At 41.6% G+C, this 24,918-nt stretch overlaps 1 protein-coding gene across 2 annotated transcripts in view; it reads left to right on the top strand.

The window, feature by feature from the left end:
* The window catches only part of gpr158a (G protein-coupled receptor 158a), a 72,378-nt gene that overhangs the window by 23,190 nt on the left and 24,270 nt on the right, over positions 1-24,918 (top strand). For both annotated transcript variants that reach the window (XM_037079861.1, XM_037079860.1), the window contains exons 3-5: positions 8,243-8,345; positions 11,706-11,932; positions 14,844-14,912. In XM_037079861.1, coding sequence (XP_036935756.1) covers positions 8,243-8,345; positions 11,706-11,932; positions 14,844-14,912 — 399 coding nt within the window. The remainder of the gene's footprint in view (positions 1-8,242; positions 8,346-11,705; positions 11,933-14,843; positions 14,913-24,918) is intronic.

Here is a 24,918-nt window from a genome sequence, read left to right as displayed (position 1 = left end):
CTACTGAGCCACATGTGTGTTGTACCCTTTATCTTCTCAATGACAGCCAATTAGACAGTGAGGGTGTGTAATATTAGACGTATCTACTTCTTATTGTACTTTACCTTCTTTTGTTTTTACCCAATAATGTCTTGTGATCATACTGCCGCTTTCACACGTTACTGTCTATGTACAGCAGCTATTGCGTCTCTATCCAGAAGGGTTGGGATGCTGGTGTATTTAACTTATCAGATATAAGACTGACATAACAATTAAGATTACACAGCCTGACTGACTGATTTTTGATTGCCCGTTGAAATTCTCCCAATACTTTCAAACATATGTATAGAAATCTGCTCACTAGTAGCTGATCATTCATTGCTGTGCACTTGGTTTGTTTTGTTATTTCAAAACAAAAGAGTTTCCACAGCAGTTTGTCCTCCACGGCGTCCTTTCAGTGGACAAACTTGGTCATGTGCCCTCTGGGGTGCCCTGCTGCGTACAGATGGTGCCCGATTGTTTCTACAACAACAGATATGTTGAAACTTTACACTTTTTATGTCGCAACTTGAGTTTCTCTAGGTTAGATTTTAAATTGTGGCAGCACTCTACTTATGGTCTGATAAAGTTCATGCAGCCACTTGGTTATTGTCAGGAGAAGATCATGTTTTGGCTTCTTGTTTCAGTCGCAAGAAAGGCAGCTGAAAATGTTAAAACTTTACATTTCTTTCAGTTAAAATTTCAGTTTTTTCAACACTGTGCTTATGCACAAAAATAACTTGTTTTGGCTAATGATGATAATCTGCTCTGGTAGCCACAAACACAGCTGGAAATGTCCCATGTCGCCTTAAAAATATACAGTTTACGTCACACTTACAAATGTTGAAACTCACTCGAGAACTTGCCGATTTTCTCAGCTATAACTCCACCACCATCCCCTCCACCCGCTGGTATGAAAGTCAGGCCGTAAACATGTAATCTGAGTGTGAAATGATGTTTGTTGTAGGAATGACAATGGAAATGTGTCAGTGTTTTGGCGACTGGGCTGCTAACCTCGAGCACATGCCAAAAAGGCGCCTTTGCCCGACGTTGAGTCCTCACAACGAGTCCAACTCCAAACACTGTGGAGCCTTTATGTCCATAAATTCACATTGTTAGTGTCTCATTGTCAGGCCCTCCATGCCTTGTTAACGTCAACGCTTCCGGGAGCCAAAGGTGAGATAACCCCGCTGACAACACCGAGACTATTGCGTCAGACATTATTCAGCTCCCCTTCTTGGTGCTCCCTGAGAGGAATAATTTGATCTCCATGTGTGCAGGTGTGCGTTTATTTAATTTAAAGAATCTCATTAGGCAAGAGTGTCAAGAAGAAAAGAACCGCAGCAGCGTTTTAAACGCCGTTGTTTTGTTGCTCGTCCTCTAAAACAAACAGCATGTTTCCCTGGTGCCTTCGCACACAGTGTGAGCTGGCAGCTTACAGCACCGACATGACTGTACTGTGCGTGCAGAGTAAATTGCCCTCCAGCCAAATCTTCTCCTTCTCACCTCCTTTTTCTGCACCTCCTATAGTTCAATCTGTAATTATTGGAGGATGAGCTTTCCTCAGGGTTTGTGCTGCACTCTGTAGGATCATTACAAATATCTACAGAGGCCTATTAGCGGTTGATTCGGCACGGCGCTGGACCGGAAGAGCGTGGGCTCATTTTCAAAGAGAGGGAGAGTCGTCGGCAGCCTCTAATTAGCCAGCAGGATTGAGCTAGTTCCTGGTTTTCCTGGTCAGGTGGAAGACGCCTGGCCTCTGCATCAATTAGCGCTACTCTTAGAGTTGGTTTTTTTTTTATATTTTTTATTCCCCCGCTTCATGTCACAGAAAGGTGATGGAGGAAAAAACTGCTGCGTTTGATGTCGGGGGAAGAATATGGAGCGTGCGTGCACATTTGTATGCAGTGAGCGCTGCAGTCTAATGTAGATTAATGCAAGATGTACAGTAGATGTTGCAGTTCTGCTGAGTTTTTTATATACTTTGTGAGATGCTGATGTCCTCACTCTCTTTTATGCTTGAAATAAGACATATTTGCGTGCTCTTGTCATTTCTTAACATTTCATTTTTAGCAGCAGAGACATCCAACGTGATTTAAATTCCATCCTTTTCATTTCTTTTTTGTCTTATCTTTATGCCTAGTCGTGGCTGGAGGCATTATGTTTCTGGGTTGTCCGCCACATTCCTGTGAACGTGATGTCGCAAAAACACCTTGATGGAATTTCTTCAAATTTGGTGCAAATGTCCACTTGGACTCAAGGATGAACTGATTGGATTTTTGGTGGTCAAAGGGTCAAAGGTCATTGGGACCTCACACTATACATTTCTGGCCATCACTCAACCATTTGTGTGTTGATTACGACAGCATTTAAAGCATGTGTGTGTTGGGATCTTATACACAAAAGGTCAAGTGTCATAAAGTTCTGCCCATCATTTAATTAATAAACAGCAACTCGATTGGTGTGTGGGGGCGTACAACTGCGATTATTATAGTGTTGTTGATGTAATTATTACTTTTTATTGTTTTCATTTGAAATTTCTTTCTGAGCAGTAAAGCCTCTAAAATTAAACTGAATCCAAAAATATGAAAACCTTTGAAACAGCTCCAGCTCGAACGGACCTCATGGCAGGAGGGATTTTTCTGCCACAAACTTCTTGTAAAGGTGCCATTTGAACAGGTTTGGTTCCTGGAAAACCTCAGTGCACCCTGGGGGATTTTTTTTTGTGTGGGGGGGGGACATTAAATACCACCGACTGCTCGAGACGACTCAATCGACTTAAGTACAAATGATCATTTAACAAACAAGCACACCTCACCCTCACTCTGGCAAACTTTTCTCTGAAGAGCATCAAAGTGTTGGACGTCGCACTTTAGTGCAGTTTTAATTCAGTGAAAATAGAAAATGGATTGAATTGAAAAAATACTATTTTTTTATCGCTCAAAGATGATGAACGTTGTTGATGATGAACGTGTAGTTCAGAGGTCGCTTGTTCTCCAAAGAAGGGTCAGGGTCGACAGTGCTGCTCCCAAAAGAGCCAAAAGTCATAAACAACAAAGACATTTCAATGATTGGAGCCCGTTCACCCCCACTAAACATGTCTGTCTGCTGCTGACTAATGCATCCTGGGTAAATATTCAATCAAGCTAAATGTTTGTTGGATAATGAAATCATTTCGCATAACGCATCTCATTTTCATCCAGACAACATAATGTAACAGATTTTTTTAGGATGCCTCATTAAAATGTATATTATGAGATTTATATCTGCGTTTCTGTTTCCTGTTCGGCAGCTAAATAAGTTGTTTTAACGTCTTTCTTACATTTCAAAAACCTGAAAACTGTAAATGTATATTTTAAAAAAGTTCTATAAAACAACACATTTCTGATATTTGGTGGGTCGGCTCCTTTGGCTGTGTTTGAATGGTCTCTTTCATATTTTTTATCGGGTAAAGAGTCTTTCGTGGGAGTTTTTTTCCTCAATTAAATAAATATTCTGAGGATAGAAAGTGTCGTGTTGTCCAGATTTTAAATCTTTTGAGCCACAATTGCAGATGCTTTAAATGTTTTGTCCCGGTGGCTCGGGGGTTTGAGACACGACCCGTGCAACAGCAACATTACGGGTTCAGATCTCGCCAGGAATCTCTGTTGCACGTCATCTCTGCCCTCTCTCCTATCACTTCCTGTCATCTCTCTACTGCCTCTTTCAAATAAAGGCAGACACAACCCCAAAACATGTTTGAAAATGTGCTCTCACTCAGACTCTGACGCGGTCTCAGGCCCGTTTTAACAAATCTGCAGGACACAAACTCCGACTCAGATCATTTCCTGTCACACAAATTCTGACATGTTTAACTTATGTGTGAGTATCTCAGCAGACTGTAGGACTCTCAGATTTATCTGCAAATTGCAAGTGTTGGTCACTGGTGAAAGGTGCAGTGGCAGTATTTATGATCTGCTCCAGAGCTGCAAATCACTGTCCAGTCCAGTTCATCACAGAGGTGCTGGGTCGGGTCCAGGTCGGGGGCTCTGTGCAGGTCGGTCTCGTTCTTCAGTAGAAACATTTCTCTTCAGTGCTGGCGTTTTTGTTTTTTTTTGTCCATGGCTTTAAATCACGTCAAAGAATTTGGATCAGTAATAAATTATGAATCCATCACAACGTTACTGATGTAAGAAACTGCAGAGAGAACGAGAGAGAGATACTGAGTGTGTGTTGTGTCTATTTTTGATTCCTGCGGCCCTTTTTTTTTTTTTTTTTTTTTTTCAAAGCGTTCTCTGTCACAGGCAAAACCATGCTGGTCTGACAGCGTGACGCACTCCGATAAAAAGGCTCTCGCTCGCGGTCACACACATGTCACCATGGCAATTAGCATGTCAGAGCGCGGCTGATTGACAGCTGCCACAGCTGCGATGTAAACAACAACGAGCGGCGCTGGTGGGGGGAAACCTGTGGCGTCGGAAGGCGAGCGGTACAAGCTGTAGGTGTCTCTGTTACACGTGGCTGTCATGAAAAATAAATGAGGCGTGGATCATATTTGTTTGTCTCTGCATCCACAAATAAAGAGACATTTTTTTTTTTTTATATCCGTTCTGAAGGGCAGATTAATCTGCTTCTTGCGTCCGCGTCAGATCTCACCAGCAACTTTTCGAGAACACATTATTCTCCATCATAGAGGCCTAATTAATTACCGCTTTAATTTGATGTGATTTCTGCTCTCCGGCTGCACAGTTGATGCCTTCAGCTCATTACGGGAGAAACAACATGGCCGCCCGGGCTGCTCCGCTATCAACAGAACATCATCGCACATAATGAATAGCATATGTCACGCATATAGAAGTAGGTCACGGGCTATGTGTGCTCACACGAAACACTCAAAACAGTATGTTGTGTTATAATTAGAAAAGATTTAGCGGTTTATGTTCTGTATTTGGAAATAATGAGAGCATGACAGTATATGATGTTGTAATTCACGCTGGTAAATTGAACAATAACTCTCAGTTTCCTGTCTCCTAATGCAGCAAGAAGCTGCTCTGGAACACAGATATGGAAAAATATCGGAGGATGAAATGCATATTTTTTTTGAACAACTGCAACACAAACATAACAAACTCTTAATCAAATTATATTAATGTTTTCCACAGTAACTAAATATCTACATCAACTTTATATTGTAATCACCACAAAAAACAAGTTTGAGGCATTTTACCGACTTGATTCTTGACAAATCCAGTTAAATAAAACAAAGAAATGAGCTTGAGGGAAAGTTTGCTGGTTGTGTGAGCGGAACCGCAGACGCATTCACTGTCCCCAAATATTGAGATTATAATTAATAATCAGGGCGACACACTGACTTCGTTACAGATTCTTTTTAGGATAGCTTTAAAGATTTATCCCTGAGCCATATATGATTAAGTTGCTGCCAAATATATGACAGTAACACACATTTAAGAAGTTGGAGTGAGTGAATGTTTGATATTTGTGCTTGAAAACCAAAAATATCTTTATTTTTGCCAATTAAATCACTTTCAATTGACTAAAATTCACTGTTTAGTATCAGGTAAATGGATCTCAGTCACACGTGCACCTGTAAGTTAAGCCTGTGAGCCACTTTACACATTGAACTGTATCCCAGACCCACAGTTCTGGTTCCAAGGGCTCCATTTTTATTGCCTGTGGATATGAGTCTGGCCCCTCGGCTGGACTCACATGTGACTGATGGCAGGTAGCTGGGAGGCAGGTTGGGCCGTCTGGGTCCGCTCCGCCGTTCAGCACGCTCCACAGCCGAGCCCCCGCATCAATCACCACACCAGGCAGGAGTGGGATGCACTGCCGAGGCTATTTCTGGCTCTCCCTGTCACACACACACACGCAAAATATGCATGCTCACACACACAGACACACACACACGCTCACACCTGTCTCAGGCTGTTTCTTCCAGTGTCTCTGTGAGGTGGGCATATTAACAGTGGCAGGCGGTAGCTGCAGCACGCTCCACCTGTCCTGAGGAGACGACTGTCGGGAGATGAAATCAGTTACCTGCCTCACGTTGCACCACAGCGCTCATTTAAAGCTGCACCGGGCAGAATTTTTTTTTTTTTTTTACGAACAGATACACAACCGAGAAATCGAAGCAAGAGGCAGACAACATGGTGGAACATTTGTCCTGCAGATTCATCCCCAGTTTGCCCAAATAAAATGTGCACCAGTATTTCTATTCTCAGCTGCTTCAAACTTCCACTCTGGTACATTTTGGAGACAAAATTTTTTATTTTTTACTCCACTGCATTTACTACATTTCTCACTTTTTTTAATGAATTTATAGGAAAGCTATTGCACAGCAAAAATAGATGCAAATAAATTATTTATTACTTTAGCCTGTGCTTTTGATATTCAAAAACATTTAATATCAGATTCTTTATGCCTTTTTCCTCAACTATGATTTTTACCAAAGTAATATTTTTGGCTTCAAAAGACAAAAACTTCATTCAGAACAAACTGAAAAAGCACGAGGAACTGCGACACTGGAGACACATGAGGAGCAAACGCATGACCGGAGGAGCTGACGTAGGCGACCTGACACCTGAAAGAAAAACTCACGTGGGAAGAAGACAACAACAGGAAGAGCTGAGCAAATCACGACACATGAGGAGGGACTCTTTCAACATAAAACCGGGATATATACGAAACTAAAATCTAAATACTGTGACAGAATAGGGGGATTATTCTACTGTATGTGGGATTGTCATCTGTATCATTTACACGTGAGTTATTTGCCTCAGTTTGCCTCCGATCGTTGAAAAGGCAGCCTCAGAATGTTGCCTCAGTTGAAGGCACGCCACAAAACCAAAAAATGTCAGCACAAGTCCCAAAGGAAATTGGCCATAATGTGGTATTTGGCCAGAAATATTGGATATTACAGCACCCCTTCTGTCTGGTTTTTAATGAGGCATGATGAAGTAAACTTGGAAAAAGAAAAATTCATGGTGTCGGCGACCTTTTATCTATCAGGAAAAAAATCTAAGTGGTGGAGAAGCTGCGGTACATGATGGTGGTAATGTTCAAACATTTCAGTATCAGTCTGTGAAAGTCTAAACACGCAGGTCCAAAGTCCTGAACACAGGTTCACGATCGCCTGATCAAAAAGGAGCTTTTCAAGGCTGTCACCGCTGAATCGAGGAGATTCGTGTAGTGCCACTTTAAATGCTTCGGTCTCTTCAGTGGAATTTGTTTGAGGAACTTGTTCCCTGAATGGTAACCTGGTAATTACCTTGTGCTTTCGAGACCTGGCCGGCCTCTCCAAGGCTTTAACTGAGGGGCCTCCACTCTCAGACTGAAAAAAAAAAAAAAAAAACGGTGCTCAGACCTCACCAAGGACCTTGCGAGACAGTCAGAAATAGCTCTCCTCTTGAAGACGTGCGGAGTCCATTCGGCTGTGAGGAGCATCGCGGTGACTGATGCTTCATTTAGACGCTGCCACCGGCCTCGCCGCTAGATCTCACAGCTCGGGTCACAAACACTTCACGGCGTGTCAAGTGTCAGCTGAAGCAGCGTCGCTATTCTTGGCCCGTCGTTGTTTCTTGGGATTTCATAAGTCATTATCGTCTCTGTTTAGAGAAACACGCGTGAAAATACGACCGTTGTGTAGTTTTAGGGGGAGAGGGATGAAAATTAGAGCTTAATGTCAGTGACCCAAATATGTTCATACAGAGGAGGGAGATGGAATCTCACCCCCACAGGAAATAGAATTAATGCTTCTGCCTTAATCATGCAAATAAGTCTGTTCTTAATTTAGATATTAATTATATCTTGTAATTTGGCAAACAGCACACAAAGTCTGCCAGGGATGCCCCCCTGACACCCCTCGGTGTTTTTCTCCCCCTCAGTCTGTTTCCTATCAGACTTTCAATCAAATGGAAGAAGCTCCGCTAATTTAATATCGAGTGGTGAGAAGTCTCAGTCAGTCAGACGGAGAGAGAGGAGGCTCGCAACTTAAATAATCAGACCCTCGTCCCTCCCGCCGGACGTTTGATCCCACTGAGTTTCGGCTTCAGGCTTCACGTTTTGGTTTCAGTATTGACATATTTTAATTGCTTTTTATATCGGTGTCGTATCAGTCCTGCGTTACAAGACGACGTGTTTGAACTTTTTTTTTTTTCAGGAGTTATTAAATCCACCGTCTTCTTCTTCTTCTGTTGTTGACATATGCGTCTGTTTCCCTTCGCAGTGTTCGGCGATGCACGGTCATGGATTCGTCTTGGACAAGTACAAGTGTCACTGCAAGAAGGGATTCTACCACCCCAACAGAGTCGCTGTCAACGGCTTCACAAGTAAGTCACCTGTTCAGGCGATAACAGATACGATATATTCTTTATTACTGTTCTGTCAGATGATTGGTGCCTGAGAGGTGATTTAATTGGTCCCATCGGAAGAATTTGTGTTGTTTTTTGCCAAATTTCTAACCTTGAACAACCTCCGTCTGAGTACTTTGCGGTGAAGATGCAGTTGGTGACTTTTGACAACTCAGTCAGACTCTTTATATAATCAATAAATGCTTGAAAGCAGAACAGCTGCGCTCTTAAATCTTTTTTTTTTTATCCCCATTAAACTTAGTGAAAGGCTAAACAGGAAGTCTCTGTATCCAGATTCTCCGTAATACATCCGCAAAGCCAATTTACAGTCAAACCCAACATGGCAAGACTTGTTTTTATTTTGGATATAAATCTTTACTTTTACTGTAACAGAACTTACTATTGCAGCTTTTTCTGGAGCTTTCCACGGTAAACACTGTTGATATAAACCACAAGATGCAGTTGAGAGTTACAGTTTTAGTTTTGATTGGCAAATTTTAGACATACTGAATTCAAACGACCTGAACAAGCCACAGTTCTGATATTCATCTCAATACTTTTTCTTCTTCACGCCATTTGAAAATATATATAAAACAAACCAACGTCATATTCAAGTAGAGTCCATCAGAAATTTCATATATTGAGTGTTTTCCTTTCATTTACTAATTTTTTCCCTTTCTTTCCAGTTATACGACATGACCTTACGAGTGCTTTTTGAGGAGTGTAAAGATCAAAAAGTTGTGTATTGAGTATTCACACTTAGAACCGGATGGAGATACTGTGTGTCATAATTCAAAACCCTTCTTTGTCATCAAAATGTATCATTTATCCACTTGGAAATTACAACTTTGTTCTCCTATACAGCCTTAATCTGGCAGTTACAAGGAGTGAAAATGTTAATTATCAGATGTTGGACACTCGTTAACCAGCGCATGACCTTTAGACACTTCTAAGACTTTGAATTCATCACATTCAAAGTAATTTGCCAGGAAAGCTTTTCCTCTAATTTAGTTCAAATGGAGCAGATGTGCTGAAATGATCAGTGGTGCATATGTTGGATATCCATCAGCTCCCCCTAAAGAACAACATCTTCACCTTACATATCCCATCGTTTTGCATGCTCATTTTCTAATCAGGTAATGAACGAGACGTGTGTTGGTGCCCCGTCAGCCTCAGTACCTGGGGAGGCTCATCAGGTTCAAGATGGGAAATATCTTTTTAATGGTAGTCACTTTTTTTTTTTCCCCAAGTTTATTCTGTCTGCTGTGAGTTAATTAAAAAAGGCTTCTGCAGACACAGAGCCCCAGCGGTTCTCACCTGCCCTCCATCACTCTGCCATACTCTCACTTCGATCCACTCTCTCTCCTGTCGCATCCCATTCATCCTCACTGTTCCTCCTCTGTTTCCATCTCAATTTTACCCCCCTGTTCTAACACTCTTCTCTCATTTTCTACCCCTAAAATATTTTTTCCCCTCCTTGCACAAAAAAAAAAAAAAAAAAGGCTCCCGCAAATTCGTCTTTTCTGCCGGTGCTGTCGGCTTCTACCCTGTTTGTGCCGTTCACACAAGCTCATGTGTGCAAGTCTGCATGAAAGCTCAGTGTGTGCGTGCGTTGCGCGAGCGTGTGTGTGTGTGTGTGTGTGTGTGTGTGTCTGTGACAACACAATAATAGAGAGGAGAAGCGAGCCTGTTAGCGAGGCGTAGTGCTGCAGTCTGGCCCACCATGGGGCCAATAACAAGCCTGTTAATCCACAAGGGGACATCCTTGACACTCCTTTGCAGAGAAAGCCAGCGCGACTCACTTTTCCCTTTGTCTCGCAGTGATCTTCCACCGTGGATGTTGCATAGAAATACGTGGGAGAGGAAGTTACTATAGCTGTTACTGTCAGTCAACTGTAGGAGAAAACAAAACGGATGAGAGCGAGCTGAAGGATATGACTCATTGCTACGGAGATAAGTAGTCCTTTTGAAGGGATCAATGATGTGCAGAGTCATAGCTTTGAAAAATAGGCCAGTTTCTTTTTAAAGGCAAAATCCCTGCAAATCTCTGAGACAATGGCCTTTTCCAATAAAGCCTCCATAAAAAAGCTCCGTATAAGTCCACCATTCGTTATCTGTCCAACCATATGGGCATCTCTCAGGGGATTTCCACACAAACAAATAGCTTGTTGTCGTCCCCTGGGCTTGTTTGGGTTTTTACCTAAGTTTACCCCGGGAGGGATTTTCACCAGCGGGGTTTTTTTTTTTTTAGCATCCATTGTGACCAAACTCCTCCACTGGTTGCAGCAGCTCTTTGAAGCAGTCGGTGGTTTAATAGCTGGTTTGTGACTCGACCTATTCTTCAATGCATTTACTTTCCTGATCTAGATCTTGAAGCTTGTATAGGGTAACAGTGTTTCCCCGACACGGTCGCCTGAATGAATGTTGGCAAGGTTTTTTTCTGCAAATCATGGATATGTTGAGATTTTCCATTTCTTTATGTTTCTCTAGGCTCTATTTTCTTTTTTATGTTGTGATAACTGTGCTTATGATCAGATTAGGGTTAGTTTCTAAAACCACTTAGATATTGTTTGGAAAAGATCATATTTTGGCCGAGAATATCCGCTTTTGTCGCCACAAATATTACTGGAAATTGTCCTGAGGTCTCCTTAGAAGTGTCTTGGTGTGTCATGCTTGAAATTCATTGAAATGCTGAGACCTCCCTGCAAAAATATCCACTGGTTTCACAGTCTAGAGGAAGTCACTGTAGTCTTGGGTTGTATTTCAACAGTCCCGGCCAGTGTGCCGTGTCTTTAGATTTCCCATCTCCCCTGTCCTTGTCAGACGAGAGTGACTTGGTCCTGGCATGTCCTCTGTGTGAGCATTCTCCCGTGGACGCCGCAGTTATCAGCCTTGTATGATATGCCAGCGACTGAACAAGGTGCAGCAGTGTTGACTTTTCATGTTCACACATATAGATCCATCTCTCCGGTGTTGACACAATGTCGATGAATCCTTGTAAGGTCAGATGGGGATAAGCATATATATACACTGAGGAAGATTCAGTCCGTCGTAGAAATAGCACTTCATCGCTTTTATCTTCTGAAGCTGGTCTGAACGGAGCCAGAGGAAACGTCTGCAGCAAGGAAAATGTCAGAAAATGACGGTTACCACACCTGAATGTATTCTCTGTATCATGGAAACATGGTTAAAACTCACAGTCCTCTCTCAAGTCTGCAAGAAGCTGATCAGCTTGTTAATCGATCCTAATGGCTCATCGATTTCTGGTCCTGTTGCTGAGATTTGTGCCTTAAATATCAGAGATTAAACTTTTATTTCTTAATCGTGTTTTTTCGACAGAGACGGGGAGGAAAGGCAAAGCTGCAGACAGCGGTCCCAATGCAGACGAGGGCTCGTCCAGCGACTGCCTGCCGTGTCAGGAGGGCTGCGCCTTCTGCAAAGACGACACGCCGTGTGTGGCGCGAGAGGACGGCGCCCTCCGCATGGCCGTCCTCTCCTTCCAGTGTCTCTGCTTGCTGATCGTCTTCGTCAGCATGATACTCATCTACCACTTTCGCAGGAATAAGGTACAATAACCAACATTCACCTGCAGAGTTTAATCCATTTATTATATTTAATTTAAATAGTTTGTGAGTGATTAATGAGCAGTCGGACTGAGATTGCTCGACACTGAAGCTCTGTTTCTCTTTTATATTACTCCGGGATTAAAATCTTTATGACGCGATGATATTTTACAGTCAGCCATTTCACCTTTCAGAGTGTTTAAGGTTTGAAACCTCAGCAATGTCTAAAAGTAAACAGAGGACTACACACATTCAATTCACAATTACAACATCACACCAGTTACCTGTTTGATGTTTCCTGGGCGGTGCGGTCATCAAAGCCCCTCTGGATCAATATGCCAGTGATGTGGGTCCGTATGTGGGCGGTCACAACTAAAGCTTTGAAATCATTTCAAACGGCTCAGACGCCACAGATCAACTCGGCATCAGCAAACCTGGACTGTGACCAGCGTCCATTACCCTCCGTATGAATAAAATAAATGAATGATAAAAGATGATGAGAAATAAAGGAAAATAAGATGTATATGTAACAAAAAAATGACAATAAATTAAATGCAATAGAGATAAATGATGATGAATTGATGTATAAGATATGTTCCTAGTGCAACATTACAGATAACAGTTAGATTTTGCACGATATTGCACAGAATCTATATATAACAATCGGTAATTATGGAGCATTAAAACAGAGTTAATTCTTGCTGTCAACACTCATTGATATATTGGCAAAATTCTGTTGGGTTTATCAAAAAAAAGGATCCAACTTCAAGACGCCAAGGCAGGCACGTTCAAATATATCTTTAAATAAAAACAGCTCAAATCACAGAAACAGAAGACATGCGACAATATCAGGCTGAAATGAATCCACAAAAAAAAACAAAAAAAACACGGCAACACTGAAAACACATGAGGAGCAAATTGCAGGACTGGAGAACAAATGTGTGACCTGAATAAACTCATAAAAGACAGATGAGTGCAGGGAAAAAGGACAAAGACAGGAAGCGCAAAGAAAAACATGACACAGGAGGAGAACTTTCAACTTAAAACATGAAATAACTGAGCTGAGACTGAAGAAGAAGTGCTGAGCTCAGTTTAAAAAAGAAAGTTCGGGATAGGCGTAAATTATTTACCGAGTTTACTTTCTGGCCAAGTAAACTTTTGGCTGAACTTTTTGGAAATCCTCTGAGCCTCTGGTTGCTCCTGTCAATTAATTCCCTTAATTGAAGTCTTTGTCTTGAGCTTTAGACATGCGAGGATAAGCCTTGAAGATTCACCACCCTCCCGACAGCCTGAACATCCGGCGGCTCTATCTCCTGCACACCTGAAGACTCCGCCATCACATCAAGCGGAGCTGAACAAAAGATCGCTCCCGTTAATAAAGCCGATGAAACTTTGAGATACTCCAGGGCTTTGTCATAATTATGTAATCCTCCTTTTACGTAATCTCCATTATTCTTATCAAACTAAGTTTAAGAGCTTTAGTTTCAAAGCTCCTCGCAGACTTTCTGATAGATTAAAAACAGATAATTTCTCATAAACAATCGAGTTCATTCGGGTTACAGATTCATGTTATTGAACAAGATAAACATCCGTCTTCTCGTCTACGCAGCTGAGATTTCGTGTTTTCTTTTTCTTTTGCGCGCCACAGATGTGCTCTGCTGTTTGAGAGCCCCCCCTCGAGCATCACGTCATCAATTATAGGACGATATGTTTGTTAAATATCCGACACAAAAGGTGCACACAAAGTGGCTGGAAATTGTGAACCCTTCCATGAAAGAGTCCTCGAGGCGAAAGCTTTCACTTCACTTTGTTCTCTTTCAACCGAGACAGAAGGAAATGCTCCACTCCCCCTTTTTCAAATCCTCCTGGAATATTTGTCCTGCTGCTTTAGACTGGTTTAGACCTCCGGGGCATTTTTAAAAGCTTTATTCAAAACTCTACATCCGTTTTGTATAAAGGAAAGAATTGGAATTTAGAGATTTTGGGCATTTTGATTATGCAAACCAAAGACATACAATGAATCACCTTCTATCCTTAACTTACAATTTTCCTCCCAGAGTTTGGCCACGTTATGTCAAAAGTGACTCTCTGCGTTTTATCTCGTACCTACACAAGTCAAAATGAAAGTTAAAGTGGCTGTAATCCATATTTTTACATCAGCAATGGATCAAATATCTCTATGTTGTATGAACAATGTTGTTTATTTAACCCGTGTGTCTTTATGTTACATTATGTTTCTTCATATTCAATTCTATGGCAAAAAAACCCCACTTTAGTTTGTGTTTTTGCTTAAAATACCTGCTTTGGTTGCCAAACATTTTATGTAAATCAGTATATATCACCAATGGTTTATCAGAATGTACATTAATTCCTTTTTGTGTCAAGTTCATGTGGACCTTCCGTAGCTTAAAGGGGCAGTATGTAGTTTTGGAGACTAAATTTTAACATGTGAAATATTTACAATTTAAATGTGGTATTAGTACAAGCTCAGAAATATATGTCTTTTCCATATAACTTGATAAACAAGCTTTTTCATGTCCCCAGAACACTGTGTGAAGCTAGCGAGGTGGCAGGGTCCGCCACATACAAACAGTGTAGTTGTGTTGTTTTGTCATGAAAACAAAAAATCTTTCTCTTCTGATTAAAGTATCTTCCCAAAATCTAAATATTGCACCTTTAAAATGTGTTTTGCTTATAATATAATGATAAAATTCGATACTTTTTCCAGTATATGTCATTATATTCTTGTTCCGTGAGGGAACTTTGCTCCCTGTCAGATGAAAGTGCCGACGTGTTTCCCATAACAACTTAAAAGAAAATCCTAAATGCCCCAAAAATCTTTAATTAATGCAGGTTTCAGTAAGTGATGCATAAATAAGTAGTTTAATAACGGGCGTATCTTTCTCTCTGGCAGAGTATCAGAGCATCCGGTCTCATCCTACTGGAGGCCATCCTGTGTGGAGCTCTGCTTCTCTACTTCCCGGTAAGCCTGAGACACTCGCTAGTTCCTGTGTGTGTGTGTGTGTGTGTGTGTGTGTGTGTGTGTGTGTGTGTGTGTGTGTGTGTGTGCGTACACGTGCAGACTCCTTTCATGTGCCCGTTTCCCGACGTGTTTGCTGATAATCCTCGTGCCACGCTCCTTTGAGCCGAAAACAACAATCTTCTCCTCGACTGAAGGTTGGCATTCAGTTTGACCTTCACTTCACTCTGTCGCTCATTCATCTAAAGCAGAATCAGAGCTCAGAACAAAGTTTCATATCTGCGGCGGCTCCGGAGAGCACGATTGTTTGCCTTGTCAGATAGTACGAACCTCAGTGCATAAATCACACCGTTGTGGGTTTTTTTTTTTTTTTTTTTTTTTTGACAGCTGCACGGAGCCGTGATAAGCAGAGTTTTCACAGGCAAGGTGTGCGTGAGATATAACGGGAGCGACAGAGACAAACATCCCAGGGCTGGTCGGTGACCCCCTGCTAACTGTACACAGAGCTGGTCCATGAACCCAGCAGCCTGTCAACACGACCATCTGTTGACCGGCCGCTCACGCTGCTGCATGCAGACGGCATTCATTCAGACCGTCGCACCGAGCAAAACTCCTCGACCTTTTCAGAGTTTTACTAATCTTAATTCATACGCTTGGCTTTTATCAATGTGGGACTTGTTCAGCTTCTCCATCAAACAGGTCACTTTAATGAAATGTGTGTATTTTAATCTTCAAAGTCATGATCCTAGAATTTGCCATTAACCTTTTGACATCCGTCTCACGTTCGGGGATTTTAATTAAACAAATGGAATATTTCTCAGAGCTAAACGTAGGAGTCATTTCATTGTGTATGTATCGAGCAAAAATGTCAAACATCCTCCAGTTTCAGATGTTTTTTTTGTTGTTTTTTCCTATAACAATATTAGAAATTACTTACAATATTACTGAGGCCAAAATATGCTATCAGTCATATTAATCTCTTACATAATCCACAAAAACTGTGCTTTGCTGTCATATGCCATCTCCTCCTACAGTTGCTAGCAAGCTAGTAATGCTGGCGTTACGGTGCATCGCGTGCTTCAGGGATTTTGTAGGCTAACCTGGAAGTTAGTGTCAAAACGGTTCCCTCGACAAAAGATTGTGGATTATCGCGGTTAGTGTTTAACCTTATTTTTGGCGGTGTACTGAAGAAGACAGGGAAAACAGAAGTGCGACGATGCTCATTTATTTCTTGGTTTTATGACCAGCACATACTATGACAAAGCGAGAATGGGAAGATAATTTAAGAAGCACTGGATTATATTTATTATTTATTGTATTTGAATGATAATATGGCATCAATATTTAATTTCGTCAATACTGGTATATCGCAACACTAGTTGCATTAAACAAACAATTTAACTATTAACCTATTAACAAAGATATTAAGATATTGAGGAAATGATTATAAAATGACCTTATGATGGAAATAATCATCAGTTACAACCCTACTTACTGTTGAATATTATATAATTTCCTTACCTACTATAACATGAATGTCTTTCTTTTTGAAAATGATGATCGACAAGACAAAAATCTCATCGATCAATACGCATATCACATGTTTATGTTGATAAAACTTTTCATACCAGCTCTCATGAAGTTTAACAGAATGGCGGAGTCCTGCAGGCAGAGCAGTAGGTGGTGAAAGGTTAAAAGTGTGATGTTGTATAAACACGCAGTGGCTAAAACCAGCGGATGTCTTATTATAGAGGAAACAATCAATGAAAACTCCAACAAGCTTCATGTGAGACTGAGACTCTTCATTTATTGGCTGGAAGAACAAACAGTGTAACTGAGCCGCACCATGTGGAGACAATAACTTATAATCAGCGAAAATCCATCCATGTAATTTTGCATCAATTAAACGAGAGATGCATTGTTTTCCAACTTGTGCAGCACCTCATTATTCCTGCATGATGACCAGACTCTGTCCGACACCCACGTATCACTGATTTACATGAATCTGCCATTATGTCTTCCTCCCGGGCGCTCGGGGGCATCGGCTAATTGCAATTTACTTGCAATCATGTGCAGCTATATGCTTAGCGAAGCAATGCAGGGTAAATGTAATTAAAGCCAACTGATTTAGAGCCGGCTAATCAATGCAATTTGCTGCGACAAGGTCCTGGAAAGTAATAATGTTTGGAATTTGCAGAGTGAAAGCGAGCTGGGAGTCAGGTTATTGGTTGGTGATTCTGTATCCAGCTGGTGTAAGCGATGATGGCACCGGCTGCTAAAAATAGCCCGCTTATAAAAAGATTTCTACAAAAGGGAAGTTAACTTTGTAGCTCACTCTTTTAAAATCCCTCCCTCAACGCTTGATTGAAATTCACTCAGATTATTCCGATGCTGTGATGCTGAAACGGTCACCGTGCGCAGGACTTTGATAACACATCCCGGCCCGATCGTGTGAAAACAGCATCTTCGTGCACGGCTCTGTGCGGCACGCTAGATTGATCTCCGCCCTGATGCATCTCCATGTCTCCCCCCCCTCCTCCATCACCACCACCACCACCCGCGAATCCCACATGAGCTGCGGCTGCGAGGGTGAGACGCATCACTCCCAATCTAAATATAGATTTAGAAATATTCCGCCGCCGCTGCTGCTTCTATTTTAAATAATTCCACTGTTATTAAGCAGCGGGAGATACATCTCATCCTGCTCCCATGCCATTCGACTTTTGTGGTGTAATGCAATTCTCTCCCCCCCGCCCATCCTTTTTTTTTTCTCTCTCTCTCCCGAGTGTGTCACATGCAATAACTTCAGCTCCCCCCTGCTTTGAAATGAAAGGGGACGAACAGGGAGTGCAAGGAGGAGAGAGGCAAAAATTATGGCAGCACCAAAGCCGGCTATTTCCGTCTGGCTGTGGAGATGAGAGAGGAGGGGGAGAGCGGACACGCATTTACGATTCACAATGTGATCCCTGGATTAGCTTGCCAGCCCTGCGTTTGTCTCTTTGCAGCTTCTTATTGACGCTGCTGGGGAGGCTTAGATCGGTGGGGTAAAGTGACGGAGTTTGGATTACGATTGCCACTTGTTTATTTTTCAGATGCCACCATCTTCTCGAATCAGGCCGGCGACACATTCAGACACGACTTTACTCGTCCAAACTGCAGCTCATGCGTCAGACGATATCGAAAAGAGACATGAAACAATTAAATCTTTAGTACACAGACGGCTGCCTTGGTTTATTTTTGTCACTTCTTCCTTTAATTCCTACAAAAGGTGTTAAAACAGGTTAAGGCAGGAAACACTATAATAAAAAACCTTCTCATGCCCGACCACCATCACTGACAAACCTCAAACACATGGTCACACACAGTATCGTAACCATGACTGTACCAGAATCTAACCAAACCACATCATAAAGTGGTTCTACAGCAGAATACGATCACATATTTAGCTGCATTGGCTAAATGAGCAGCACTTTAGCAATAAGTAAAGCCGTCTGTTTTTTAGGAAACTTTGTAGATCACAGAGGGTTTGTGTTTAATCGTCAAATATTTGCCCTGCACTCACAGTTTACAGTCGAAGATAGATTGATGGATTGATATTATTGGTTGAAATTCATTGGTTCCATCTTACGTCAGCACACGTGACAAGGAGAAAAAAACAGGGAAAAGAAATTGGAGTTTTTGGGGAGTTAAGCTGGAGTTTTTTCAACATATTGGGAGAATGAAACAAGAAAAAAATAAATAATCTTATTACATTGGCTCCCCCGGCTTAAATTTATGAGACTTGTGATGTGTCCATGCATGATCAATGTCAGATTTCCCCCCATTTTTAACTTTAGAGTGAATTAAAACACAAACAGATGAGAGACTTGATGGCTAAAGCTCCTCTGGTGGCTCATGGTGGCCCAACATCTTATTAATCACCTTATGTTGCTTTGTTCTTTAATTTGTGGTCCCATGTGTAGCGTTTCTTAATCCTGAAATATCAGCTCTGTATTAGTAGAGCACACAGTTTTTTCTCGTGTGTGCACAAATGTTTGAATTTTTGCAGATGGCCTACTGTTGAGCTGACTGAGTTAATTAGCTCCAGTCAAACTTTGGATGTTCTTCCTTTCCTCTCTGTACTGCTATCACAATCTGTCTGAAATTTTTCATGCCCATACAAAAAAAAAAAAAAAAAATGTTAAAATACTGTTGGAGTGCATAAAAAGGCCAAGAAATCAGGTTCTTCTCCAGCAGAAGTCTCTCGCCCCTTGTTAAAGAAGTTTCTCTGAGCATCGAGCCGACATTAACAGAGTGACTTCGCTGCATGTAAACACGGCGCACGAGGACGCGTGAGACTCGTCCTCCCTTCGCTGCTTCCTGCCCATCTGTGTGTGCAGCAGTGCAGGCCGCCCCAGAGACGCCGCTCGTCCTCTCCCTCCCCTGTTCTCCCCTGTGAGACGTGTCACGCCTCCTGCTCTGCTGCTTACGCATTCATTAAATGTTAACTCGCATGTTAAAGTAATAATCTGCAAGTTTTCTATTTATAATGATGGCGACACCTCTTGTGATAAGCTGCTGTTTTGTGTATTACCGAGGTTCTGCTCTGTGTAGACCAATACGACGCCCTTGTCGTATGAATTGATTAAGATGATTACACAGGAAGACTTTCTACCAGAAGCCTAACACATGTGCAGCGTGTTTAGTAATTTAAAAAAAAACCAAAACCCTTGGATTCACAAGTTCACTCTATCATGTGATCTTGCAAATTGAGAGACCTGCAAGAGAAGCGACTCAAGAGGTTAGCTTAGCTGTTTTAGCATCTGCTGTTTCATCAAAAGAAAAGCAGTGAAGGTCATGAGGAGTTTGTGTCATGATGCCTTGTTGACGTCCTGTTTTGTTTTGTAGTTGAAGCTCGCCTTGTGTTCCTGTGCTCCTGTCTCACATCAGCCTCGTTAGCACTGCCCTGTTCCCAGTGTCTCTCCGCCTGTACTTCACTTCCTCGTTAGTCCAGTTTGTGTTTCAGCCCGTGTTGTTCCCTGACACACTGTCACTTCGTCTGTTTTGTTCCTGGTGTCTCCGAGTTGCTCCTCATGTTTTCGGATTCATACATGTGTTACCAGTGCGTCTGGATTGTGCTTCTTTCCCCAACCTGTTTTTTGACTTTAGATTTTGGAGATCGCTGCCATACGTGTCTTTGGATCCTCATCTTTTTTTCTTTTTTTTTTTGCAACCCTGACAGTTTGATTCACTGACTGACTGCCGGTGGCAGCGCTCGAATATTGTTGATGTTATTGGTTTTAATCAGCCCGTGACAGACAGATGGTTCATCAATTCGTCTGCCAAGTATTTTTTTGAAAGCGCCTGCCCCCTTTTTTTCCCAAACAGTTTTTTAGCGGCACCTTTCCAGATGGTTCTGTTTAACAAACCATCTGGCACGTCAAGTGAGCTAGTTTGAGCAGGTGTTTCAATTCCAATCCTGAGGACTCGTAGTATTTTCCCTCGATTTTAAGTATGTTTAACGGCACTAAAGCACTTTTACAAAAGGTGTAGTCTTCCAACAAGTACACAGCTTGTTAGTACCATTATGGAAAAAAAAACTCATGAGCATCACATAATGATTTACACGAGGACAGACCTGGTACAGTCCGCTCTGATCTGCCAACACAAAATTATGAAAATACTCTGACAAGACTTAAATCACTCCACGTTCTGCTCGTAACCCAATCTTTATTTAGCAGCAGAGTAAGAGAGCTTCAAGTCAAAACTTTGTGGTGACCTTTGGGTGCGATTCCCCCGTCCCGCGTTCCTTCTCTTTCCACCTGTCCGATCTCAGCATCGTCTCGGTGCCAAGCTGGGCCAAGGTGCCACCTCAGCCCAACTCAGGGCTTTGCCGTTGCGTGGCAGGCAGGCAGGCAGGGCTTCACAGCACATCAGGGGGCTAATGAGAACCAGTATGGCCAGGGGATAATGTGCCCTGACCTGACAGGCCATGAAACACAGTCTGCCAGCCATTTTTCTCCCCTTGCTCTGCTCTGCCTTCCATCCAAGCTGTTCTGACACTTTCAATCTGACTTAAGTGAATCTGGAGGGTTGCTGTTTGCATTTCCAGCCTTGCCTTCGTACCCCCGCTTCCCTCCTTGCTTCTGCAAAGTGCTGTCGAGTCTCCCAAAACATACGGTGGCTAAATCGAAGTTGAGGATGCACGGCTGCAGCTGGAGTGTTCCCGAGGAAAGAGATAAGATAGCATCACCACGTAAGTTATTCCCTCTCTGATATGTCCCTTTGTGCCGAAGCAGGATGGGAATATCTCTCGGGATCTAACTGGTGATGAGTAGAAAAGGGAATTGTGGGCGGCGGGCGAAAGCCAGCTCTGGTCTCGACTGTGCAGAGGCCGAGCTGGATGTAATTTACACTCGGCCCACCTCGGGGAGAGGCGGAAGGAGAGAAGAAACCATTACCTCCCTCCAGAAAGCTGCCCTTCCCATGTGGCATTGAGTGTCGGCTTTCATATAAAAATGGATCCATTGCTATTACAACACCCCACCTCCCCTCTGCTCCCACCTCCCACTCGCTCATACTGGAGGTGTTTTTGCAGATTAGGGGGGAAAAAAAAGGAGATGAGCAGGAGATGATGACCAGGAAAAAGCGAGGCATGGGCGGACCGGATGGCTGTCACTATTTCATGTCAAAACATTAAAAGTAGCACGAGAGCTTTGTTGTGACAGGATGATTCCCGAGGCTGCACCATCCCATTCTCCACTCAGATGGAGACAGACGCACTAAATGGCTGAAAGTCATTTCTCTCCCCTTTAGCTGGTGGCAGTTTCCAAAGAAACTGTGATAACAAAAGGCTGGAAATTCGGCAGCGTCTGTTCTTCTGACTGGAACTGGCTAACATGTTCTTCTCTTCAAATCTAAAAAAGCCAATTTGTTTTCACAGCGTCATTGATAGATGACTAATGTATGATATTTTATTTTGGCATTTTCATTTCGGTAAGTGCTCCATTAGTACGACGTTGCTCGTCTAGACGTCACAGCTGCCAAATCTGATAATAATTCACCATTCAAACCATCATTTTAAAGTTCTGCCGTCTAACGGCAGCACGATTCAAACCATTTGGGTCGCGCTATCAAGGTCGTAACTTCATTAAGTTCTGACCACACTGATCTAGATATATAAACAAAATGAGTACAGAAGAGTCTACGCTGAAAAACTCGCATTCTCCACCAATTTGTCTAGCTGAGAAATGTTCCTGAGAAAGGAATGAATGTAAACCTACAGTGGCCGAGTGGTGAAGTATCATCTTACTACAGCTGCTGGAGATCAAGACCAGACAAGAAACATAAATAATGAGTCGTAATAAACTGCTTTCATGCATCTGTGCGGGTTGAGACCAAAAACAGAGCTCAAAGGAGAATGAAACAACACTAAAAACACTTAAAACATGCAAACACAGGTTTAACTATGTAGCTTACTCACCCAAAGTACAAAATAAACACAACCTGAGCAATTCAGCGATAGGTAAGCATGACGCTTCACTACTGAAAAGCTCCCGATTCACGAGGCCGTAGAGACCTGGACCTTGGAAATCAAGCCGTCAGCCAATTTAACGCCAATGTTGTGTTACAGCTTGTTTTACTGCCCCCAAGTGGCCCAAAGAAAATCAGTTAATGCAGGTTTAAGAAGGCTAACACCTCATTTTTTAGCTTCAATTCAATCCCTTCATATATTAAAAGAATGTGTGAATTCCAGAGTGTGTACATTTAATATATTAACACAAAAACGTGGATGATGTTACACATATAGAAGTGCAGTTCGCCTGTTGATCGTCAAACATCAACAGAAGACACTGAGACTCATCCTCTTACTTCACCTACTCTCACAGTGTGTGCAGGAACATATGATATTTTTATTGAATGCAGTAAACTCATTTGGCAGCGTAGAGGGGAGAGAGGTCTGACATCCTATGTGATCGATACCCTGTGGGACCCTGACCTTCACGGTGGAAGGGGATCAATCCCTGAAGCTCTCAACCTCCGAATCGACCCTCGTGTGCTCACGCGCATTTGCATTTTTATTGTCTACACATTACAACTTAATTACACACTGCTGCTTTTTGCTGCTCTTTCGCTAACTGCATTAGTCCAATAAAAGAATCCACCCACTTTCTTTTTTTCTTTAAGTGTTATTTGCTGAATATCTCCGGTTTGCCCTGCAGCGAGAGATAATTATCTAAAGCGGTCTAGGACAAAATTATTTGTGTATGCTCTGTGGTGCATCCAGTTGGGCGTCATGTTGTGTTTGTGGGTGTGTTTCCATTCTCGTTTGGAGCCTTTGGGGACTGCAGAGTACCAGACTTTGTGTTCCTGTGATATTAAAGTTAGGCACCAACACTGGCTGTGTTTTCTCCAGTTAAGGTCACATTAAAAGGTCTCAGTGAGCTTTAAACAAACTAGGTTGTACGATGCGGCTGCAGGTGAAAAACCTGCGGTCATGGAAGACATTCATGGTGTTGGACGAAATGTAAACCGTCGAAACCATTATGAAGCATTGAGTTTATGGCTTTCACCATCTTGGAGTCAGAAGTAAAAAGTTTAAACCCCCTACTTTAAATAAAAAGATGTCGAAGTTGAAATAAAACGGACCTTTTCAGTTCAATACCATTTGAATTGACACTCAGAAAAAAAATCCACAGGACCACTTGATAAAATTATAAAAATGAACAAAAGAAAATGTGGTAGAGAAAAATGTTCCCTTTTTATTTACTGAAGCAAGAATCATTTGTCAAAAAACTGTCAAAACTACTTTCACAAAATAATATTTAAGTTACTAAGAAATGGAAATCTATGGAAGCCGAGAACATCCATGGATATTTCTTTTTTTTATGCACTGTTATCTTGTGATAACCAGTTATTTAACAAAGACTGTTTTCTCGCGATAATGAATTAATTAATAATGTGTTACGTAGTATTAAATGAATTGATAAACGTTTAATTACGTTTCACATTATATTGCTAAGTTAACGTTAGCCTATATTTACTTTACATTAACTGAAGCAGCAGCAGATCTTTGTTGTCTGGAGATAACGAAATAAATTAATTTGTTATCACGAGAGAACAACATTTGTTGTATCGAGATAACGAGATAATAAATCCTTATCACAAGAAAACAAAGTGTATTATATCGAGATAACAAGATAACAAGTCCGTATCACGAGAAAACAACATGTGTTATATCGAGATAACGAGATAATAAGTCCTTATCACGAGAAAACAAAGTGTATTATATCAAGATAACGAGATAACAAGTCCGTATCACGAGAAAACAACATTTGTTGTATCGAGATAACGAGATAATAAATCCTTATCACGAGAAAACAAAGTGTATTATATCGAGATAACGAGATAACAAGTCCGTATCACGAGAAAACAACATTTGTTGTATCGAGATAACGAGATAATAAGTCCTTATCACGAGAAAACAAAGTGTATTATATCAAGATAACGAGATAACAAGTCCGTATCACGAGAAAACAACATTTGTTGTATCGAGATAACGAGATAATAAATCCTTATCACGAGAAAACAAAGTGTATTATATCAAGATAACGAGATAACAAGTCCTTATCACGAGAAAACAAAGTGTATTATATCAAGATAACGAGATAACAAGTCCGTATCACGAGAAAACAACATGTGTTATATCGAGATAACGAGATAATAAGTCCTTATCACGAGAAAACAAAGTGTATTATATCGAGATAACGAGATAACAAGTCCGTATCACGAGAAAACAACATTTGTTGTATCGAGATAACGAGATAATAAGTCCTTATCACGAGAAAACAACATGTGTTATATCGAGATAACGAGATAATAAGTCCTTATCACGAGAAAACAAAGTGTATTATATCGAGATAACGAGATAACAAGTCCGTATCACGAGAAAACAACATTTGTTGTATCGAGATAACGAGATAATAAATCCTTATCACGAGAAAACAAAGTGTATTATATCGAGATAACG

Source organism: Acanthopagrus latus, chromosome 19 (assembly GCF_904848185.1).
Source record: "Acanthopagrus latus isolate v.2019 chromosome 19, fAcaLat1.1, whole genome shotgun sequence".
Lineage (NCBI taxonomy): Eukaryota > Metazoa > Chordata > Actinopteri > Spariformes > Sparidae > Acanthopagrus > Acanthopagrus latus.
This window is presented reverse-complemented; position numbering and strand designations above follow the sequence as displayed.